Source organism: Zonotrichia leucophrys, chromosome 3 (genome assembly GCF_028769735.1).
Source record: "Zonotrichia leucophrys gambelii isolate GWCS_2022_RI chromosome 3, RI_Zleu_2.0, whole genome shotgun sequence".
In the NCBI taxonomy this organism is placed as follows: domain Eukaryota; kingdom Metazoa; phylum Chordata; class Aves; order Passeriformes; family Passerellidae; genus Zonotrichia; species Zonotrichia leucophrys.
This window is the reverse complement of record NC_088172.1, coordinates 63,150,792-63,168,205: the sequence shown is the minus strand read 5'-3', so window position 1 is coordinate 63,168,205 and position 17,414 is coordinate 63,150,792. Positions and strand designations below refer to the sequence as shown.

The 17,414-nt window shown below is 41.7% G+C and overlaps 1 protein-coding gene across 3 annotated transcripts; it reads left to right on the top strand.

The window, feature by feature from the left end:
- Window positions 1-295: 295 nt before the first annotated feature.
- Window positions 296-15,466, top strand: NTPCR (nucleoside-triphosphatase, cancer-related). Of its 3 annotated transcripts, none has more exons than XM_064708516.1 (5): window positions 296-397; window positions 2,861-3,023; window positions 4,098-4,200; window positions 6,881-7,090; window positions 11,430-15,466. In XM_064708516.1, exons 1-5 carry the CDS (start codon window positions 364-366, stop codon window positions 11,496-11,498), a joined length of 579 nt encoding a protein of 192 aa, XP_064564586.1. In that variant the 5' UTR covers window positions 296-363; the 3' UTR covers window positions 11,499-15,466. The 3 variants fall into 3 exon arrangements, with proteins under 3 accessions (XP_064564586.1, XP_064564587.1, XP_064564585.1); XM_064708517.1 differs by lacking the exon at window positions 296-397 and adding an exon at window positions 550-716 and having other exon boundaries at window positions 11,435-15,466; XM_064708515.1 differs by lacking the exon at window positions 296-397 and adding an exon at window positions 555-716.
- Window positions 15,467-17,414: the final 1,948 nt, after the last annotated feature.

Genomic DNA, 17,414 nt, shown 5'->3' with positions numbered 1-17,414 from the left:
CACCTTAACATTCTATTATTGTACTAAAATACTGAGACATGTGGCAGCTTAAGCTAACTGGAAAAAGAAAACGCTGGCCCTCAAACAGGAAACTGATTGCCTTTTTCCTCCTCTTCCCTAACCTTAAATTGCGACCACCCTGTAAACACCACAGCGGCAGCCCGAGCCTCGCCCTACCTCCGAGCCGGCCTCAGGCCGGGCAGCGCCCGTCGTGCCCGAGGCCTCGAGAGGCACCGCCCGCCCGGGGCGGAGCGGAGAGGGGGCGAGCGGGGCTGGGGGCGGAGCGGGGCCGGGCTGAGCTGGGCTGGGCTGGGGGCGGAGCGGAGCGCCGGGCGGGGGTGAGGGCGGAGTGGGGACCGAGTTATGTCCAAGCACGTGTTTCTTACGGGACCCCCAGGTAATGGGGGCGGGAGGAGCCCGGGCAGCCGGGCAGGGGCGGTGGCGCGGCCGAGGGGATGGCCTGGGATACGGCCTGGCCTGGCCTGGCTTTGACTGGCCTTGACTGGCTTGGCTCGGCCCGGCCCGGCCCGGCCCGGCCCGGCCCGGCCCTCCGCGGCACCGGCGGGGCTGTGAGGCGCTTAGAGCTGGGGGAAGGCAGCTGCTGCCGGGCCCCGGGCTCCGAGGATGCCTCGGAGGCGCCTCCAGCTGCAGCTGGGCCCGGCCCCGCCCGATGTTCCCGCGGCTGCGGGCCCGGAGCTCCGCCCCCCCGGGTCGAGGTCAGAGCTGTTGCGCTAATTAGTTTGTTCCTATTAAAGTGCCACTTTACCTCTCCATCCAGTCCTCTAAGCCATGCACTTTTCCAGGCACTGCTGCTTTGTCCCTGGCTTCTGCCCTGGAGTGCAGTGTTGGGGGGAAAAAAACACCTCCTGGACAAGTAATCCTGCTTCAGTTTAAACTGCAGCAATTAATAATTTCGGAGAGCTCATCTTTCCTGTAACTTAACTGATTTAGCACTTCCAGCCTCAGTGAAGTGCGGGTGTAGGTAATAACTGGTGTCCCGGATGGGCAGGCCTTGATTGAAGCAGTGAAGTAGTTTGTCATGGTAAGGGAATCTGGTTATTGTGGAGACTGAGTGGGACATTGTATGAGGGTCAAACTTTACGGTTGATAAAGAAATTGGACAGTTACTATGATTGCAGAACTTTCCTTTGTGCTGTGCGAGTAAAGCAGTGGGCCTAATTCTCCTTTTTGTGAATATCTTGCAGATGCTTGTCTATTTTAAATGCTGCTGTTGGCCTGAGATAGGAATACATTCTGCCCACTTCACATGGGCTTTCCAACCACTTGAATAAAGGCAGCCTTTCAGGAGATAGAGAGGTTAGGGTGGCTTAGGTCTTGTCTCTCTTCATTTACTTGAAATTGGATGTACTGTTTTGATTAGCTAAATGCCTAACTTCAAGCTTCCTTAAACGTAGTTTGAAACACTCTAGCTTGTTTGGCAGTTTACTGAATGAATGTTAAAAAATTAGAGCTAACAAATCCACTTAGCAAATTTAGTATAAATTCACTTACAAGAGACAAGGCCTTGAAAAGATGTTAGATAACTGAGGATGCCGCATTTGGCATTTTTTTGTTGTTCAACTGCCAGGAAGCCCTCTTCTTCAAATTTGAAAAATTTGCTTAGGCATTTGACTACATGCCTTTGAAGGCACAGAATATTTTGTCATTGGTGTTGACTGTTAGGAAAGAGGTTCCTAAATCTGCTTAAAGTCTAAATTAGAAATTTGGTGTGTGCATGTTGAAATTATTTCTGTTGTCATCTTTAGGCATCTCATGTTTGGTCTGTGTTCCTTATCTCCAGGAGTTTGAAGGTTTATTCTGCAGGATTATTTTCTATCATCTGAACTTTTTAAAGCAGTGGTTAAAAATGAAGTGATAGCACTAAATTTTGTGAGAGGCAATAAAGATGAGTTTAAAAGGAGATCACTGAGGGATGAACTTGTACTATGACAGAGAAGAAAAACTGAAAGGATGTCTGGAACATGGCCAGTGTTCACATTGTAAAAGGTGCATCAGAGTGTGCAAGGAGATATCAGGTGGCAAGAGTTTTAAGGACCTGTAATAGGGTAAGAAAATTAAATTATAGGGTCAGAAGGTATTGTCAAAAGAGACTTGAGGAAGTTTAAAGGAGTATCAGCTATCAGGCCTGACCAGGTTGCTTTAGGTTTTATCCAGTCATGTCTTGAAAACATTAAAGTATGTGAAGATCGCACCACCTCTCTGGGCAGCCTCATTCATGGCTTTATTGGCCTCACTATAAACAAGCTTTTCTCTCTATCCGGTCAAAATGTCTCTTGATTCTGTTACCAGAAGGAAAAGTTTTCTGTTGTTGGGACTTTATAAGGGTTTGGTATCTCAGGGACATTGAGTGCTTCTGATTTCTAGGACATCAGTGGAAGAAGTGTGTCCTTTGTGCCAGTTAGGCTTCTGGTAATAGCAGTCAGCTTTGACCTTCTGATCTAAAAAGGGGGTGAACTTAACTCTGATCTTAAAAGTAGTGAATATCAGTGGTAGAAAGGGGGATTCATCAGTCAGTCTTCCAGCAAGCTTGGCTATCAGTTTTGTGCCACCTGCCTCGTGGTAAGTTTTGTGGCCTGCTCATGCATCATCTAAGCTAACAAATTCGTTGGTAGCCTGGGATATTTGTGCCATTCTGTGGTGAGACTTTACAGCGTCAGTACAGCGTGAATGTTAAAAGATACTTCTGTTCTTTCCTACCGTGTAGAAAAAGTAATTTGCAACCTTCAAAAGTAATCAATGTTCCTGCTGAACTGAATCATTACTGTGGCATTTAAAAAAATGGGCTTTTAGTGCAGGACAAGATTAATGCTGTGTGCTTTTTTCCATTCTTTATTTTTAGGGGTTGGAAAGACTACTTTGATCCAGAAAGTCACTCAAGCTCTAAAATCCTCAGGCGTTCCTATTGATGGATTTTACACACAGGAAGTTAGAGAAGGTGGCAGGAGAACAGGATTTGATGTTGTCACTCTGTCTGGAAACCGAGGACCTTTATCTAGAGTCAGGTATTGAAGTTTTAATAACTGTAAGCAGCTTATTGTTTTATGTGTCTGCTCCAGTCCAAAGGACTGGAGCACGTTAAATGCTCCTTCAGAAGGTGATTTCCAGCACACACATGGCTTTCAGGGTCAAGTTCTTTGCTTGGTTTTTGTGTCCTGGCTGATACCTATATTGTATATATAGGCAGTGTCTGTTGCACAGTGAAATATTGAAAATGTGCTGGGCAGGGGTGTTCTCCCTTGCTGGCTATTTTGCATCAGATAGAGGAAACACTGCTGAGGCCAGGTCCCTTTGGGTTGCGGTTAAGTAGCTTATTGTGGGCAGGGAGAAAGATTTTTGTGTTTCCACTAGCTGATTTATGGAGACAGAAGTGGAAAATGAAAAGGGAAATTGCATATAGCATTGTTTTACAGAACGTTTGACTGATCCACGAAAGTCCTCTGAATTTTAAGAAAAAAATTATTTCAGACCCTCAGAGGGGGCCTCTGAAGTGCAGAGTGCCTCACACTCTCTCCTGATTCACTAGACTGAGATTTTCATACTTAGTGCAAAACTTGGTCTCTGTCCAGTGTGACCTTAGCATCTCATTCACACAGAGTTGATGGGAAAATAATTTGCACTCTGCTAATAACAGAGGTGCACCTAGCACAGTGTGGTACAGCACATGCAAAGTGAGTATTTTTCCAAGATTAAGGGTTTTGCAGCCCATACTGAGATGATGCTGCTGTGATGCTGTCTGTAATGTCACATAACAAAATTCAAAGATGTGAACTGCAGACATGAGTTTTGATTTCAGTGTAAATGTACCTGCTGACTTTTAAATGCCATTGTCCTTCTATACACTGTTGAAATTTGAGCTTGCATAGTTGTGAAGGATGCATGTGGTGTATTTATTTTCTGACAGCAAGCTGTCTGCAGTATGACTTACTGCATGGCTTAGAATTTCTTTCCCTTTCTTCTTAGGAAGAATTAAGGGGATTTGATTTATTTGGATAACTTCCTATAAATTCACTTGGACTGAGTTTAGTGAAGTCTCACTAAACTCAGTACTTTGAAGGAATTGTATGTCTCTTTTTCAGTCCCAGTTCTGATTCTTCTGCTTCAAGACGCGAGTACCGGGTTGGACAATATGTTGTAGACCTTGTTTCATTTGAGCAGCTGGTTCTGCCTATGCTGAGAAATGTGAGTATTCTATGAAAGCTGCTGATAGATGTATGCTTTATGATAGTCAGTGTTACTGGAAGGCCCTTTTACACAGCTAATTTTTGATACTAATTAATGGCCTGTTTCTTGGGTACATCTAGTTCTGATGTAAGCCAGGGTTAGGAAGCTGGAGGGACAAATCTGGCTGGTTCTCTTGTCATTGTTGAGTTGGAGAGATGGCAGTCCTGTGAGCAGGACCTCCTTGACCTGAGGAGGCAGCAGGTAGGAAATTTCTTCCTATGTCACTGTCCCATACTGGAAAGCAAACAAAATGCACAAGTGGCTTACCACAGAGAACTGGATGGAATCAGTGGGTCTAAGAAAAAGGCTTCTACTGCTGCTCTTCTTGACAGACTTTTTTCCCCCTCTTCCTGATTCCTGTCTTCCGAGAGTAGAAGCATTTGTTTCTTGAATCCAGTGAATATTTTTGATTACCATTGTATAAATACCTGCAGACTGATAATACCAGCTAGATTATTTGGGATTTAGCCTGCTGCACAAGGAGTGCTGTGGCTGTGACAAGACTTCCCACACAATCTTTTTGCTATCCTTTTGCTAATATTGTGTTACTGCTTTTTTCTTCTCCTTCCTCTCTCTCAGTCCAACCTTTCCCCTCTCCAAAATTAAACAAGAACAGATTTGATTTCGGCAATAGCATACCACAAACAGTGTGCAGCAGCTGCTGAACTGTACTCCTAAAAAAATCTTGTTGTGATTTTTTTCTACACTGCCAAAGCTCAAGGGAACAAGGAAGAAGGGATTTTTTGGTGGACCTAAAACAAAAAGCCCAAAATGGTGCAAGGAGCAAAAATGAGATTGAGGGTCTGATTCTTGTTTTCGTCAAAGAACATTGAAGTCTGAAAATAGGAATGCAAGGATGTTGGGGTAAGGGAGAAGGGAGGTAATAAAAAAATGGGACAACTTTTATATGTTAAATTTCACTGTAACCATATTTATGATGTTAGTAAATAGAAAGATACTTTATTTAAAAATACTTCATTAGGCCAGTGCTGTACTTGGAATCCTTTTACCACTGAAATCCAGGAGAGATCTTCCTAGAAAAGTGTTAGCAGTGTTGAATTTTTGCATTACTTATATGGCTTTCTGTAAGTACAAGAAAGTGAAGAGAAGAACTGGGGCCAGTGCAGTCACACAGTGCATGTGCCCATGCTCATAGAAAGTGCTGCTTATCAGTTTTGTGGGAATGTGGTCACACATGAAGATGGCCCAAAATGGAAGAGGAGAGTGAGGAAGATGAGAGAACTGAAACAAGGAGAGACAAATGAGGAATGAGGGTAGCAGCATCATAGATATGTTCTGGTTTGATGAGAGAGTAGCACAGAATGGACACATGCCCATTTAGGCTTGAGGACAAATTCAACTCTGAAGGCTTTTTTCAGTCCAGTGAGAATAGGCTAGATCCTACAATGGAAGATCTCTCTAGTTCTGCAAACTTTGTCAGGCAGGACAGATAGTTTTTTCAGGTTTTTTTTTCAAAGCAAAATACTCTCTTCCTCAATATGTGACCTAGTGACTAGTATTGGCTTTTTGGCTCACTGATCTATGAAAGGATTTTTAGATAAAACAGCTACTCAGTAGGGACTTAGCTTGAAAGGATTTTAGGATGCATGTTATACAATTCTTTCACTTTCCCAGAAGCAGATACTTTTCCTTCACAAGGGGATATGTTTCGATCTTTTTTCTTTTTTTTTTTTTAGTTTCTGTACTATATGGCTTGTATTGGTACATATTCATGGATCTATAATGGTTTGAATTGAGTTGATTTTCTCCTCACTTCTACAAATAATGGAGTACAGTTCTCAGTCACTTTTATCAAAATAGGGTAGGCAGTGCAGTTGAAGAGTTCCTCTGCTTTGTGAGCTGCCTTTTCCTCAGTAGCAATCACCCTTGTTTTCTCCTGGGCTTCCCTGCTGCTCCAGCTGCCTGCAGCACGGCACTGCTTGGCACAGCATTCACTTCATGGCAAAAACAAGCCTCTAATGTGGTTAGAACTGTGTCTCTCCTGCTATCCAGTGGCTAGGACTACAGAATAAGGTGTATCTCAATATGTGTCTGCTCTAGTGTGCGAGAGGCTTGCAATGACTTGGTTATTATCCAGACAGCTTTGAAGACAGCCAGGAGCTCAGAGTGAAATCCTCCATCATCCCAACTGCAAGAGGAGAAACTTCCAAATCTAGATTTAATGGAAGTCTTCTTTATAGATACCTGTTTTGTGTGACTGCTGATCACATAATTAAATGCATAATTTAGTGTGAAGAGTAAAGTTTTTAAAAATTGCTGACCCTCAGAATGATTGAGAGCTGCTGTAGGCAAAGTGCAGTTCTTAATTGTCAAGTAGCTCATACGTGACCATTGTGAGATTCTGCTTTAAAGAAAGTCTGATGTTAAGGATATTTCCTATTGCAGTTGGTATTTATACTGTATGGTTGTTTCCATCCTTCCAAAAATCTGTCCTAAAAAAGAAATTACTGATTTATAAGTCTGTCATTTACCAGCAGTAGCTTTGACTTCCCGCTTTCCCCTGTATTACAGTTGAATTTGTTTCTTTTGGAGGTATTTGTTTTGTCAGCATAGAGATTATGTCTGTTGCTTGTTCTAAGTTTTGCTGTTTACAGTCTCTTGGTGCACTTTTCCACAGGTAAACCATGGTGGTGACACAGAGAAAAGAATTTGTGTCATAGATGAGATTGGTAAAATGGAGCTCTTCAGCCAGCCTTTTATTCAGGCTGTTCGTCAAACGCTGGCTGGCTCGGGGACTGTGGTGCTTGGAACTATTCCAATACCTAAGGGAAAGCCACTGGATCTTGTTGAAGAAATAAGAAGTAGGAAAGATGTTAAAGTGTTCAATGTGAGTAATATTTAATATCCTTAAAGAGCTTTCTGTTCTAGGTTACTGGTTTATATGTGGCTCTGTTTAAAAACTGTTACTGCCAGTTGATAGCTGTGGGTAGCTTGCATGAAATAAGTTTTTTAGTTTCCATTTTATTCTTAATGGGCAGGTGTTCACCTTATTAAAAAAAATCCCATTTGGCACTCACTGTAGCTGTCTCACACAGCTGGCTTTGCTTGTGTGGGGCTGCAGAAGTAATGCTACAGTTGTTTTAAAAGGTTTCTTTGCTGTAGTATTATTGCTGTATAGGTATTCATTATTCCTAAGAGTTAAATCTTCTAAAGTACAGTCAGATTTTTAAAGCTTTTTTTGGTTTTTTCCATTCTGGCTTGCAGAAATATTACCAGTAGTCATATTCAAGGAAAAAAAAAAAGGAAAAAAGCAGCAGTGGAGTTTGCAGGAATGATTTATAGAAGAAAGACAGTTGTAAATGGAGTGTATTTTCTCTGGAGTCAGTGAACCAATTTTGGAATTCATTATGTTACTTTTACAGGCATAATTTTCAGAATATTATGGCCTCAGAGTACATTTCTGATCAATTACAGGGCAGTTCTCAAAAACTTAGCACAGCAGAACTTACCACAGCCTGTTCCTAGGAGTGCATGTGTGGGGTTTCCTTAACATCAGTGTCCTTGATGCTTCACAAAAACAAAGGCACCTCTCACTCCTTTGATTTATGTTGTTTCCTATTCAAAGCTGGCTTAAAAACCTGCAATGCTCAAAGTTCCTTGGTTTTACTTTAATTGAGGGTCCCATCATCATCTTCAGTTTCTGTTTGTATATTAAATGCTGATGTAATTAAATGCTAAAGCAACAGTAGGAGCAAAGATGAGACATTATTCCTTTCCTTGCATAAGCATTCAAGTCCCTTCATTCCTTTCAGAGATAAACCCCCAGGTTTTTCCACTACTGAGCTGATGTGTGTTTGTAGTCAGGCTGTTGAACAGAAATACACATAAATGTGAATTTTGTATGAGTGGCTTTACAGGGGTAGGATTGGGGAAGAGGGGATGGAGAAGCCTTGCTGAAAGTCATTCAGTGCTTGGGCTGCAGTCATAGCAGGACATGGTGCATGCATTTGGTCCTCTTGTGAGAGGAAACAGGGCTGGAAGACAGCATTTGGCTTTTCAAGGAAGCTTTTGAGGCTTCTACTGTCTTGTTTTATCAGGTGATATTCAGAGGGCAGGGGCTACTCAGCCCTTGGTTTTCAGCTGTATCAGTCTGCTGATAAATCTTTCTCTCAAGTACTGACTCCAGCCAGCAAAAGTCTTTGTGTAAATTTCAATGGAGTGGTCTTTTCTCTGGCTAAAAGATCCTCACTAAAACAATGACCCATCCTGTTCACGCTGCTGAGATTAGGACATGCATGTTTCTTTAGTGAAACAGACATCTCTGGTGAATCCATTAACCAAAAGCATGGATGTGAAATGTGTGGCAGACTGCAGTCATTCCCAGGTGTCACAGACCTGCTGAGCTGAAGTCTCCTGCAGGAGAGCATCTGTCTCTCTTGCTCCAGTGACACGCTGCGTGCTCTTTCCCAGCTGGTTCCAGTGTGTGCATGAGCAGGAGCAGAACCTGCCCGTGGGAGTCAGAGGTGTCAGCAGCTGAAGGGGATGCTGGGTCACCAGCTGTTTTCTTCAAGGGCTGTGGCATGGGGAAACCTGGAGTGCCCAAATAACTCACAATCAGTAATTTCCTACTAACTTGGATGGTGTCTGCAAGCGTACAGAAGTAGGTGGCTAACTTCCAAAAACATTCTGCCTGCTTTGTCACTTAATGTGGAGTTAAGCTGCATTCAAATAGCTCATCTCAGTTTTTCATCCTGCTCCTTGTGTCACCAGGACAGTTCTGAGGAGAGAACAGCTGTTTGGTGTTTTACAGTCCCTTCTGTCTTGAAAGCATATTTTGTTGGTGTAAGTGGGCCCAGATGCCCTAAAAGCAATTCAGCATTTGGTCCCAAATGTTTAATTTATTATGTTTAGAGCACTTAAGATAGGAGCTCTGATATTTAACACATTTGTTTCTATTGTTACCCAGTTCCATTTTGCTGAGAACTAAACTTTGCAGTGAAACTACAGAGGCTCTTTTTGCACTGCCTGTGTCTGTGTAGATTTGCAGACATGGTGGCATGAATAGGATCAGGTTATCCTTAGCAGCTGGCAGACACTAATTTTCTCCCATTTTCTCATCTATTAATTTTGCTTGCTTGAAACCCATTAGTGAAGTATGGTTGCATATGCCTATTAAGAAAGAAAATAGTTAAATGGATAGGGAGAAGAAAAGGTTCCATTTGAACAGATTGTACATGAGTGGTTTCCTTGACGGTATTTTTAACAGTTAGAGGAAGAAAGCTTTTGTCCTCTATAGTTGCCTGCTTGGAGTCTAGGTGGCAATTTCCTCCAAATTACATAAATGCTTAATATAAGCAGCATCTACAGTTATTTTCAACTCCTTTCTAAAAACATACCCATCTGTTTGTACATTCAGTACAGATACTGGGAGGTTTGTTCTCTCTGGGAAAGCTGCCTGCACAGAATGTCTCCAGATCTTAAGAGGGGACTTATATCTATCAAACAGCCTTTGTAAAACAGTTGTGAAAATTTCCTAGCACTTGGCGCTTTCTCTCTGCTGCTCTCGCTGGACTTCTGGCGTATAGGTATGGAAAAAGGATAGATAAAATGTAGTATTGTTTCTGTTGGCTGTGAGGGAGTGGGAAGAGCTATTAAATTGTACAGAAGGTCCTTTGAAAGTCAGGATATCAGTACACTTGCTGTGAGATTTAGTTTGGCTCATCAGTGCTGTGTATTGTTTACCTCGGGGTCCCAATAGCCTTACTGAAGAGCATTCATTGTTGTCTTGCTCTCTTTGTTTTTGTGGGTTTTTTTGTTTATCTTATAAAGCTTGGACTGATTCTCAGTAAAAACAGTGACATTTTCAGACAGATCTTCCTTTTCATTACTCTTCTCTCCTGCCCTTTTTTTTTTCAGTATCACTTTTTCATTAGTCCCATGTTGATCTGCTGTCTTGAATTCAGTGGTAGGTGAGACCACTGTCTGTAGATTTTACAGTGTAGGTTTACAGCACTTGGCTGGGGTGTGGGTGCCTGTAAATAGTGGTAGCTCCTTGGGCCATATTACTCAGCTAGAACTGTCACCTATTTAACAACAACAGTAATAATAATAGTAATACTTTGTCTTGTCCATTATTGACTGTAGTACTGGAAGGGATACAAACTCCTGTGCTCACATCCTAAATGCAGATACAGGGAGTGCAGCGGAGCCTTGCTGGTAGAGAGTTTTATGCTGTGCATGGTGTTGTCTCTTTCCTCATCAAACAGCTTTTCTACAACTTTGTATGAGTGGCCTTACTTATTTTTTCTGCTCATGTGTCTTTGTCTGATTTCTTCCTGCCTTCTCTGCAGGGATCTGAACAATGGGGAAAATTTCTTAGACTTTTTAAAATGAAGCTTTTGCTGATGCTTCACAGTTGCTTGTTACCCCTTTGCAACTGCAGTCACCTTCCCAGTTTTGTTTGAGTGAGTAATGCTTGGCACAGTGGGTCACAGGGCTCTGGATCAGGACCCAGTCTGCCAGGAAGGGATAATTTACACACACACAGCCCCCAGCTCCGTGTCCCTGGGAGCTGAGCTGACTAGCAAGCACCCGCACTTGCTTGGCAGTTTACACTCATCTGTATTCACATCTGCTGGACTTAAAGCCCAGCATTCCCATGGATGGTCAGCCAAAGGCATATCCCAGTGTGCTACAGAACACTCCAGCTTGCTCAAATAGTTTATTTTCCAAGGTGTTTCTTTCCTGTAGCAATAAGGTTCCTCAGAGTACAGAGTTATGCTGCTAAGAATGTTTTAATTTTTTTCTTTACAAATGTTTTTGACTAGATCTGTCATCTTAATAAATACAACCCTTTGAAGTAATGAAGGGATAAGAGCTGCACTTTATATTAGGAAAGTTAAATTTGGTAGTTGAAAAGGATTTCTAGTAATGACAAAAGTACATGCTAGTTCTTTGAGTGATTCTTGTTAGTTACTCAAGTCCTGAATAATACTGCAAAATACTACAGGCAATTAAATCAAAAGATCACTAAATATTCAATTGCAGCTTTTGTGGGTTTAGCATACTGTGTTCTCAGTAGCAGAAGAAGGCAGGTGTTTGACACTCAACATTCCTGCACTGAAAAAGAAATGCATTGGAATTTCTGCTTTGATTTGTTTTCAAAGTAAACATTTGTATAGAAGCAATTCATGAAATTACATCAGTTTTAATTTCTCTTTCCCTAGGTTAGTAAGGAAAACAGAAACAGCATTTTGCAAGACATCTTGGCAGCTGTGGAATCCTGCAGAAAATGAAGACCTTTTCTGTCCTGTAAACACTAAAGCTTTCATTTCAACAAAACATTACAACATTTAGTGGATGGTTTAGAGTCTGTCCTTCCTGGTTTTGCCCCCTTGAGGCTTCACTGGAGCCTTCAGGGTAGGCAGAGTAAAGCTGGTAATACTCTAAAATGGGATGGCAGGATTGTAATGTATTCAGTTCACTGAATTGAAAAAAAATTGAACAGATGTGTAGCTGACATCCATTTTTAATCTGGGAGTTTGAAGTTAGATGGTCAGCTCTGATCCAAGTTACATGTGAGAACAGCTAACTGTGAAATCTGTTTAAGATCTGAGTGTGTTCAGATCGCTTCAATATCTGCAACGTAGCCCTGGTGCAACAGAACAGAACCCTGTCCAAATGTAGATGAGTCCTGCCTGGTTTCTGTAGGAGTGTAGCTCTTGGTGACCCAGCTTGGGTGTATTCAGGTGTGTTTCAGCATGGGTGCTGACAAATCAGCAGGTAGAGGGAATCAGCAGATGTGCTCTCTCCTCCTTCCCCTAGGCACCCCTGTCTGCAGCTGCAGTATAAGGAGGGTTATCCAGAGTTTCAAGGAAACGTCCTGTAGTCATGAGTGACATTTACAGAATTCTATTTTGGGAGGAAAACTAGCCAAATCTACCCTTTCTTACATGGTCCAGACACTAACTGATACGAGGTCTGCATTTTGAATTAATTTTCAGTTTTCTGGTGGCAATCCTGTCCTACACCTCCTTACAAATTATATATATAAAGATCTTCAAGTCCATGAAGTTAATGAAATCTTGTGTTTTTCATGATGAGTTTAAGTCATGGTTGACTTAATACTGCATTTGTCTATATTAGTTTTACAATCTGTTATGTTTATTGATGCTTATGTTTGTTTGGGCTTTTTTGCCTCATTCAGTTCTGTACATGCTTAATGGTGAAATAAGAAGTGTTTGAGAGTATTAGACAATGTGTTTCCCTGTGAGAACTGCAAATGTGTTCAGCAAAAATGCTGCCAGTTAATCAGTTTTGCATGTTTGAAAACAGAATTCCCTCCTAGGTTCACACTATTCATTGTAAAATTTATGGTCATCTCTGGCTGAACAAAGTTGGTAAAAATTCAGTTGTTTCTTAACTCTTTCTGTTCAGTTCAATGACTGTTAATTTGAGCACACTGTTTAAAGGCATCTTCAAGTATCATTTTATTGATTTATTTCTGTAAAACTGACACCCAGAGTTGCATAGGGCTGGATGGGGACAGGTATTTTTACACATGCCCTGCAGACACCTCCTAGGAGCATAGAGGGAATGTTCTTTTTCTTTTCTGTATGCAGAACAAGGGTCTGGTACAAGCATTGCACCTCCACAGGTGGTAGGAAGTGCATGCCATGTTAAATGATGCCAAGGGCTCGTTCCCTCAGTGACTTGTTAGGACTTCCTGTCTGCCCAAATCCATTTAGATGGTAGTACTGTGTTCATCATGCTTGGGGAAGAAGAAAACTCCTCTTAGGGTCTCCACTTGGCAATGCACAGCTTGTGGCTGCTCTTTGCAAAATAAGGTTGTGCTCTAAAACTAATCCCTTAATTACTTCAGGCATTCTACTCAGCCAAAACACCTTTTTAGATGTGGAGGACTTGGGACCAAAATAAACTCTGTCAGGGCTGTGTGCCATAGGTTTTTGAACAGAAACCTCTGCACCGAAGTGTTGGATGCCCTCCTGTTTCAATGTTAAGTCTCTTAAGCTGTAAGATATGCTGCAAAAGAATAGTTCTTTCAATGATTAAAGAGTTACCCAAAATCTAGCACAGTTTTAATGGGACTGCTGTTGAGTCTTAAATGAGGAGTGACCTTTAAAGCTAATTAAAAAATGGAGAGATTTGACATTTCTCTGGTAGAGGCCGAAGAGGGGAGTTCTGTTAGGAGTCAGTTTTCTGAATTCTGGTTCAGCCAGTATTGCTGAGAAATCACTTAAAGTGGTTTTTATTCCCCATAATTAGATATATTGCCCTGCATGTAGTGCCATGATGCCTGCTGTAGTCCCATCCTTTAGTACAGTGGGAAGAAAAAAAACCCCAAACAATTACAAGAAGTTTGGGGAACTTTTGATCAGTGCCTATAGTACTTTCAATCCATTTTCTCATGGTTTTGTACTGAGGCTAGATAGTCACTAGAAAATGCAGGTGGGTTTTTCCTTCTCTGGAACTCTGAGTGAAATATCAGCCCTTCTAAACTAATGCATATTTTTGCTACTGACATCAGTGTATCTTGTTTTCTGCTACCTATCTCAAGATTGGTGAGTGTCACTAATTTGTTGTCTTTTTAAGCCCATTTTCTCTCTGAGTTAGAGTGCTTTTTATGAGAAATAAAGAGAGATTCTGTGATCTGTGTTCAGCAGAAGGATGCAGATGACCTTAACAGTCATGTCTGGCCTTTAAATCTCAGATGGCCCTGAAGATACAATTTGCCTGTTTCAAATAAACATAGAGTGAGTGAAAAAGTTGTATTTCCAACTGCATGTAAGTTTTTATGACAACCTGTGCTTACTTTAAAGGTAAAATTTTATTGTCTGGTCTTGGCACTAGTAAAATACTTTGAAGGCCTTGAGAGCACTGTAACAGCAAATGGAGCATTCACAATTCCCCTGATGGGCTGATTTTATTAATAGCACACATTTGGTGAAAAGCACCTCTGATGTACCAGCTAGATTCCAGATGACAACAGTAGTGCACCTGCAGGTTTTAATTGGTGCAAAAAAGGGGTGAATGTGAGGTACCAATTACTGTCTTAGAGCCTGAGAATCAAGGACATTTTTGGCACAAGTCTTGTAATTCCAGCATAAAATTGCACACAGCATGGGATAAACAGGGCCTGCATTATTTATCATGCATTAGGCAATTTTTGACTTGTAAAACTGAGAGAGAGAGGTGAATCTTTGATACTGGACCTACTGCAAAGTTAATTATAAGTAATATGTCTGTGTTGCAGATTTAAGGATGTACAAGCACTAGTGAAACATGGTAATTAAGTACCAGCTCCTAATCCAGGGAGTAATCTAAATATGGCAATAATTGGGTATTTTAAAAAATGCATTGAAGAGAAGATGATTATCACATGCTGGAGAATCTCACTGGTATTTCTAATCTTCTATAATGAGCTGCACAAAATTCAGCTAATCTTTAACTTAAATTTTCTAGTAAGAGAAGAGCCATCAGTTGGTGGGCTGGAGGCAAATACAGGTGACATTTCTTGCCTTATTCTAATAAGCAGTTTCTTAAAAAAGCAGTGAATGACATCACAGAGTGTCCTAAGAACTTAATTGTGTCAGAATGTCATTCATAGGTATTATCTGGTCATCATGTCAAGGGAAAAAGATTCACACTGGTAAGTATTTTTCATTGAGGTTTGTTTTCAGTGAAGTGAGTACCAAGATTTGGGAATGGGGTGAGACTTTGCAGCAAGAACTTCAGTTCCTCACAGAGAAGTTGTATGACACTGCAAAATGGAGGGAACGGCCAGCACCTCTGGTTTTCATTTTTGGATGAACAGCAGTGTACTTTTCAGACTATATCCATCACAAGTTCCTGTTTGCTTGCTGTGGTGGGAAACAGCTGAAGGTCAGGCTGGGGCTTGCCAGTGTTTCTGGTGGATGTGAGCAGTTCAGCACCCTGTGCTTGGCTTTAGTGTAAACTTACTGAAAGTCTTTTTGCCAGATCTTCAGGCCACCTTTCACCATTACAAGTGTAGCAACTGGCTCTTCCTGTATGATGTAAACAAGAGTCTTTTTGGGAAAGGAAATTTTAGGAAAACAAAATGTGAGGAAGGTGAGTATCCCGTGCTTAGTGGGAAGGCTGAAGTACTGTGCTTATGTTTGTTTTACCATATACTCATTATCCCTCCTCCTGTAACCTGTTGTATTGTTCATGTTCCTCTCTGGTTGCTGAGGCAGTGTGAATAAAATCACTCTTAGCGTTTCTCTCCAGCAGTGATGTTATCTGAGGGTAAGCTGGGGGGAGGCAGAAAAAGCCTCCATCTCTTTATGCCTTCTGATTTGTCTGTGAAAGAACTGCATGTACAAATTGTCTTGTGGATTGAGCACTAGATTTCCTCAAAGGATGCATTCAGCTTGCTAACAAGATGGGAACATCACTATTTTCATGTTGTAAAACAAAAACATTCTGGACTAGCTGAGTGAGGTAAGTGGCCTCCACTGCTCTGGAAAAATCAGGCTTAGCACCTGATGCAAAAAACCCTGATGGAACTCTTGGTAAATGGTCCTTACATGGTGGTAGCAGCATCCTTCCTGCATCACAGCTGTAGCAAGAGATCAGACATGTAGACAAACTGTTAAGCCTGAGCAACTTTAGGGCCAAGTTTTAACAATATTCAGATCACAGATGACATAAAAGCAATGAAAATTGTATTTGCTTTTCATTTAAAGGCCAAAACCTGCTCCAGAAATGGTGTATTTCCATCTTGCAACTCTGAGGCACCTTGTGTGTGAGGTTAAGTATTGAGCTGTTTTTCAGGAGTAAAGGTGTCACTCAAAGCCTTCATGTGTACGTGCCTTTTGGTGTTATGCAGAGCTGTTTGGAGCAGCTTGTTGTCCAAATTAGGCTTTGTGTAAAGGTTAGGTTGCTGTTTATTAGCTTGGTGTCCATCAGAGCCCTTAAATGCACTTTTTGTCCCAAGCAAAGTTCACTGGGTGTATCTCTACCTTAAACCCTAGTTTAAGATGTGTTTAATCAATACAACCTCGTGCCTAGTTGCAGGTTTCATTTCTAGCCATTGTGTCAGTTTATTCTGTAGGACTGTCTCATATTTAAAACTGATGCATATAGCAGTAGTCTTATTACTATAACAGCAGACTATCTCCAAAAATATGGAGAAAAGTAACATGGGAGAGTTTTGCTCATTTTGATTCTTTTTTCCTATGTTACGCTTGCTTGTTAGTGGTCACTCGAGTTTTTTCTACCTACTAGCTACAATAGCAACTTTAAGGTAAAATAAAAACTATGGAAGACATGGCTACAAAAAAGGAACTGATTTTTGAATCTTACCTCGACTCCTGTTTTGCCATGCTTGCTTGCTGACTCCATAAAGGTGTTCGAACCTGCCCTTTCTGCAGCCACCCTGTGCAGGAGGAGTCTGCACTTCATGGCATAACTGCTGTTCCCAGGGAGTTGTGCTCCAGGGGACAGTGGGAAGTCAGGAACTGTGAGGCAGCTGCACTAGTTTAGGATGCAGTACCAGAGGCTGTGGAGATGGTGGAGTCTTGCAGAAGATGTGGTGCTGGGTGAAGGCGCTGTCACTGGGCCTCAGTCCATGCTAAGCAAGTACAGTGGTTGCTGCTGAAGAATTTGTGCAGTCATTCCCCAGTCTGGTTTATTACACTTGAGTTGGATGCACAGAATAATTTAGGTTGATTGGGACTACTAGAATTACTTATTTTTGATGGAAATTGATTCAGACTTAAAGATGTGAAAACTGGAGGCCTAAGTGATGCTAGGTGAATATGGGAAAGTTCTTGATGCTTTCCAGAGCCACCTGTTTGCCCTGCTTCCATGCAGGAAGACAAGGCAGTGATGTTTTATCCTATGGACTGCCATGCAAAAGCCCCCAAAGCAGAACTGGGACTGGTGGCTGTTAGTAGGAGTCTACCTCTATAACCTCCATCCTTCATTTGTAATTAAGCACTTCATGAACAGTGTGGTGGGACAAGTCATCATCAGCCACAATTGGTCAGAAGGGAGCAGCTGAATTCAATTTCCTCTTCCACATCTCACCTGGATGTTAGTGGAGACATTAGTAGGGCCTGAACTGCACTGATGACCATGTGTCTAGAGGGCTGTATATGAATACTCTGCTTTAGTGTTTGTGAACATGAGCAGAATTTTCCTAGATTGTGCTAAGCTTTATTAATCAA

Coding starts and splice junctions, on each gene's coding strand:
- NTPCR (XM_064708515.1), top strand. CDS start 671: ATGTTCCCGCGGCTGCGGGCCCGGAGCTCCGCCCCCCCGGGTCGAG. Junction 717..2,860: donor CTCCGCCCCCCCGGGTCGAG/GTCAGAGCTGTT, acceptor CTTTATTTTTAG/GGGTTGGAAAGACTACTTTG. Junction 7,091..11,429: donor AAGATGTTAAAGTGTTCAAT/GTGAGTAATATT, acceptor CTCTTTCCCTAG/GTTAGTAAGGAAAACAGAAA.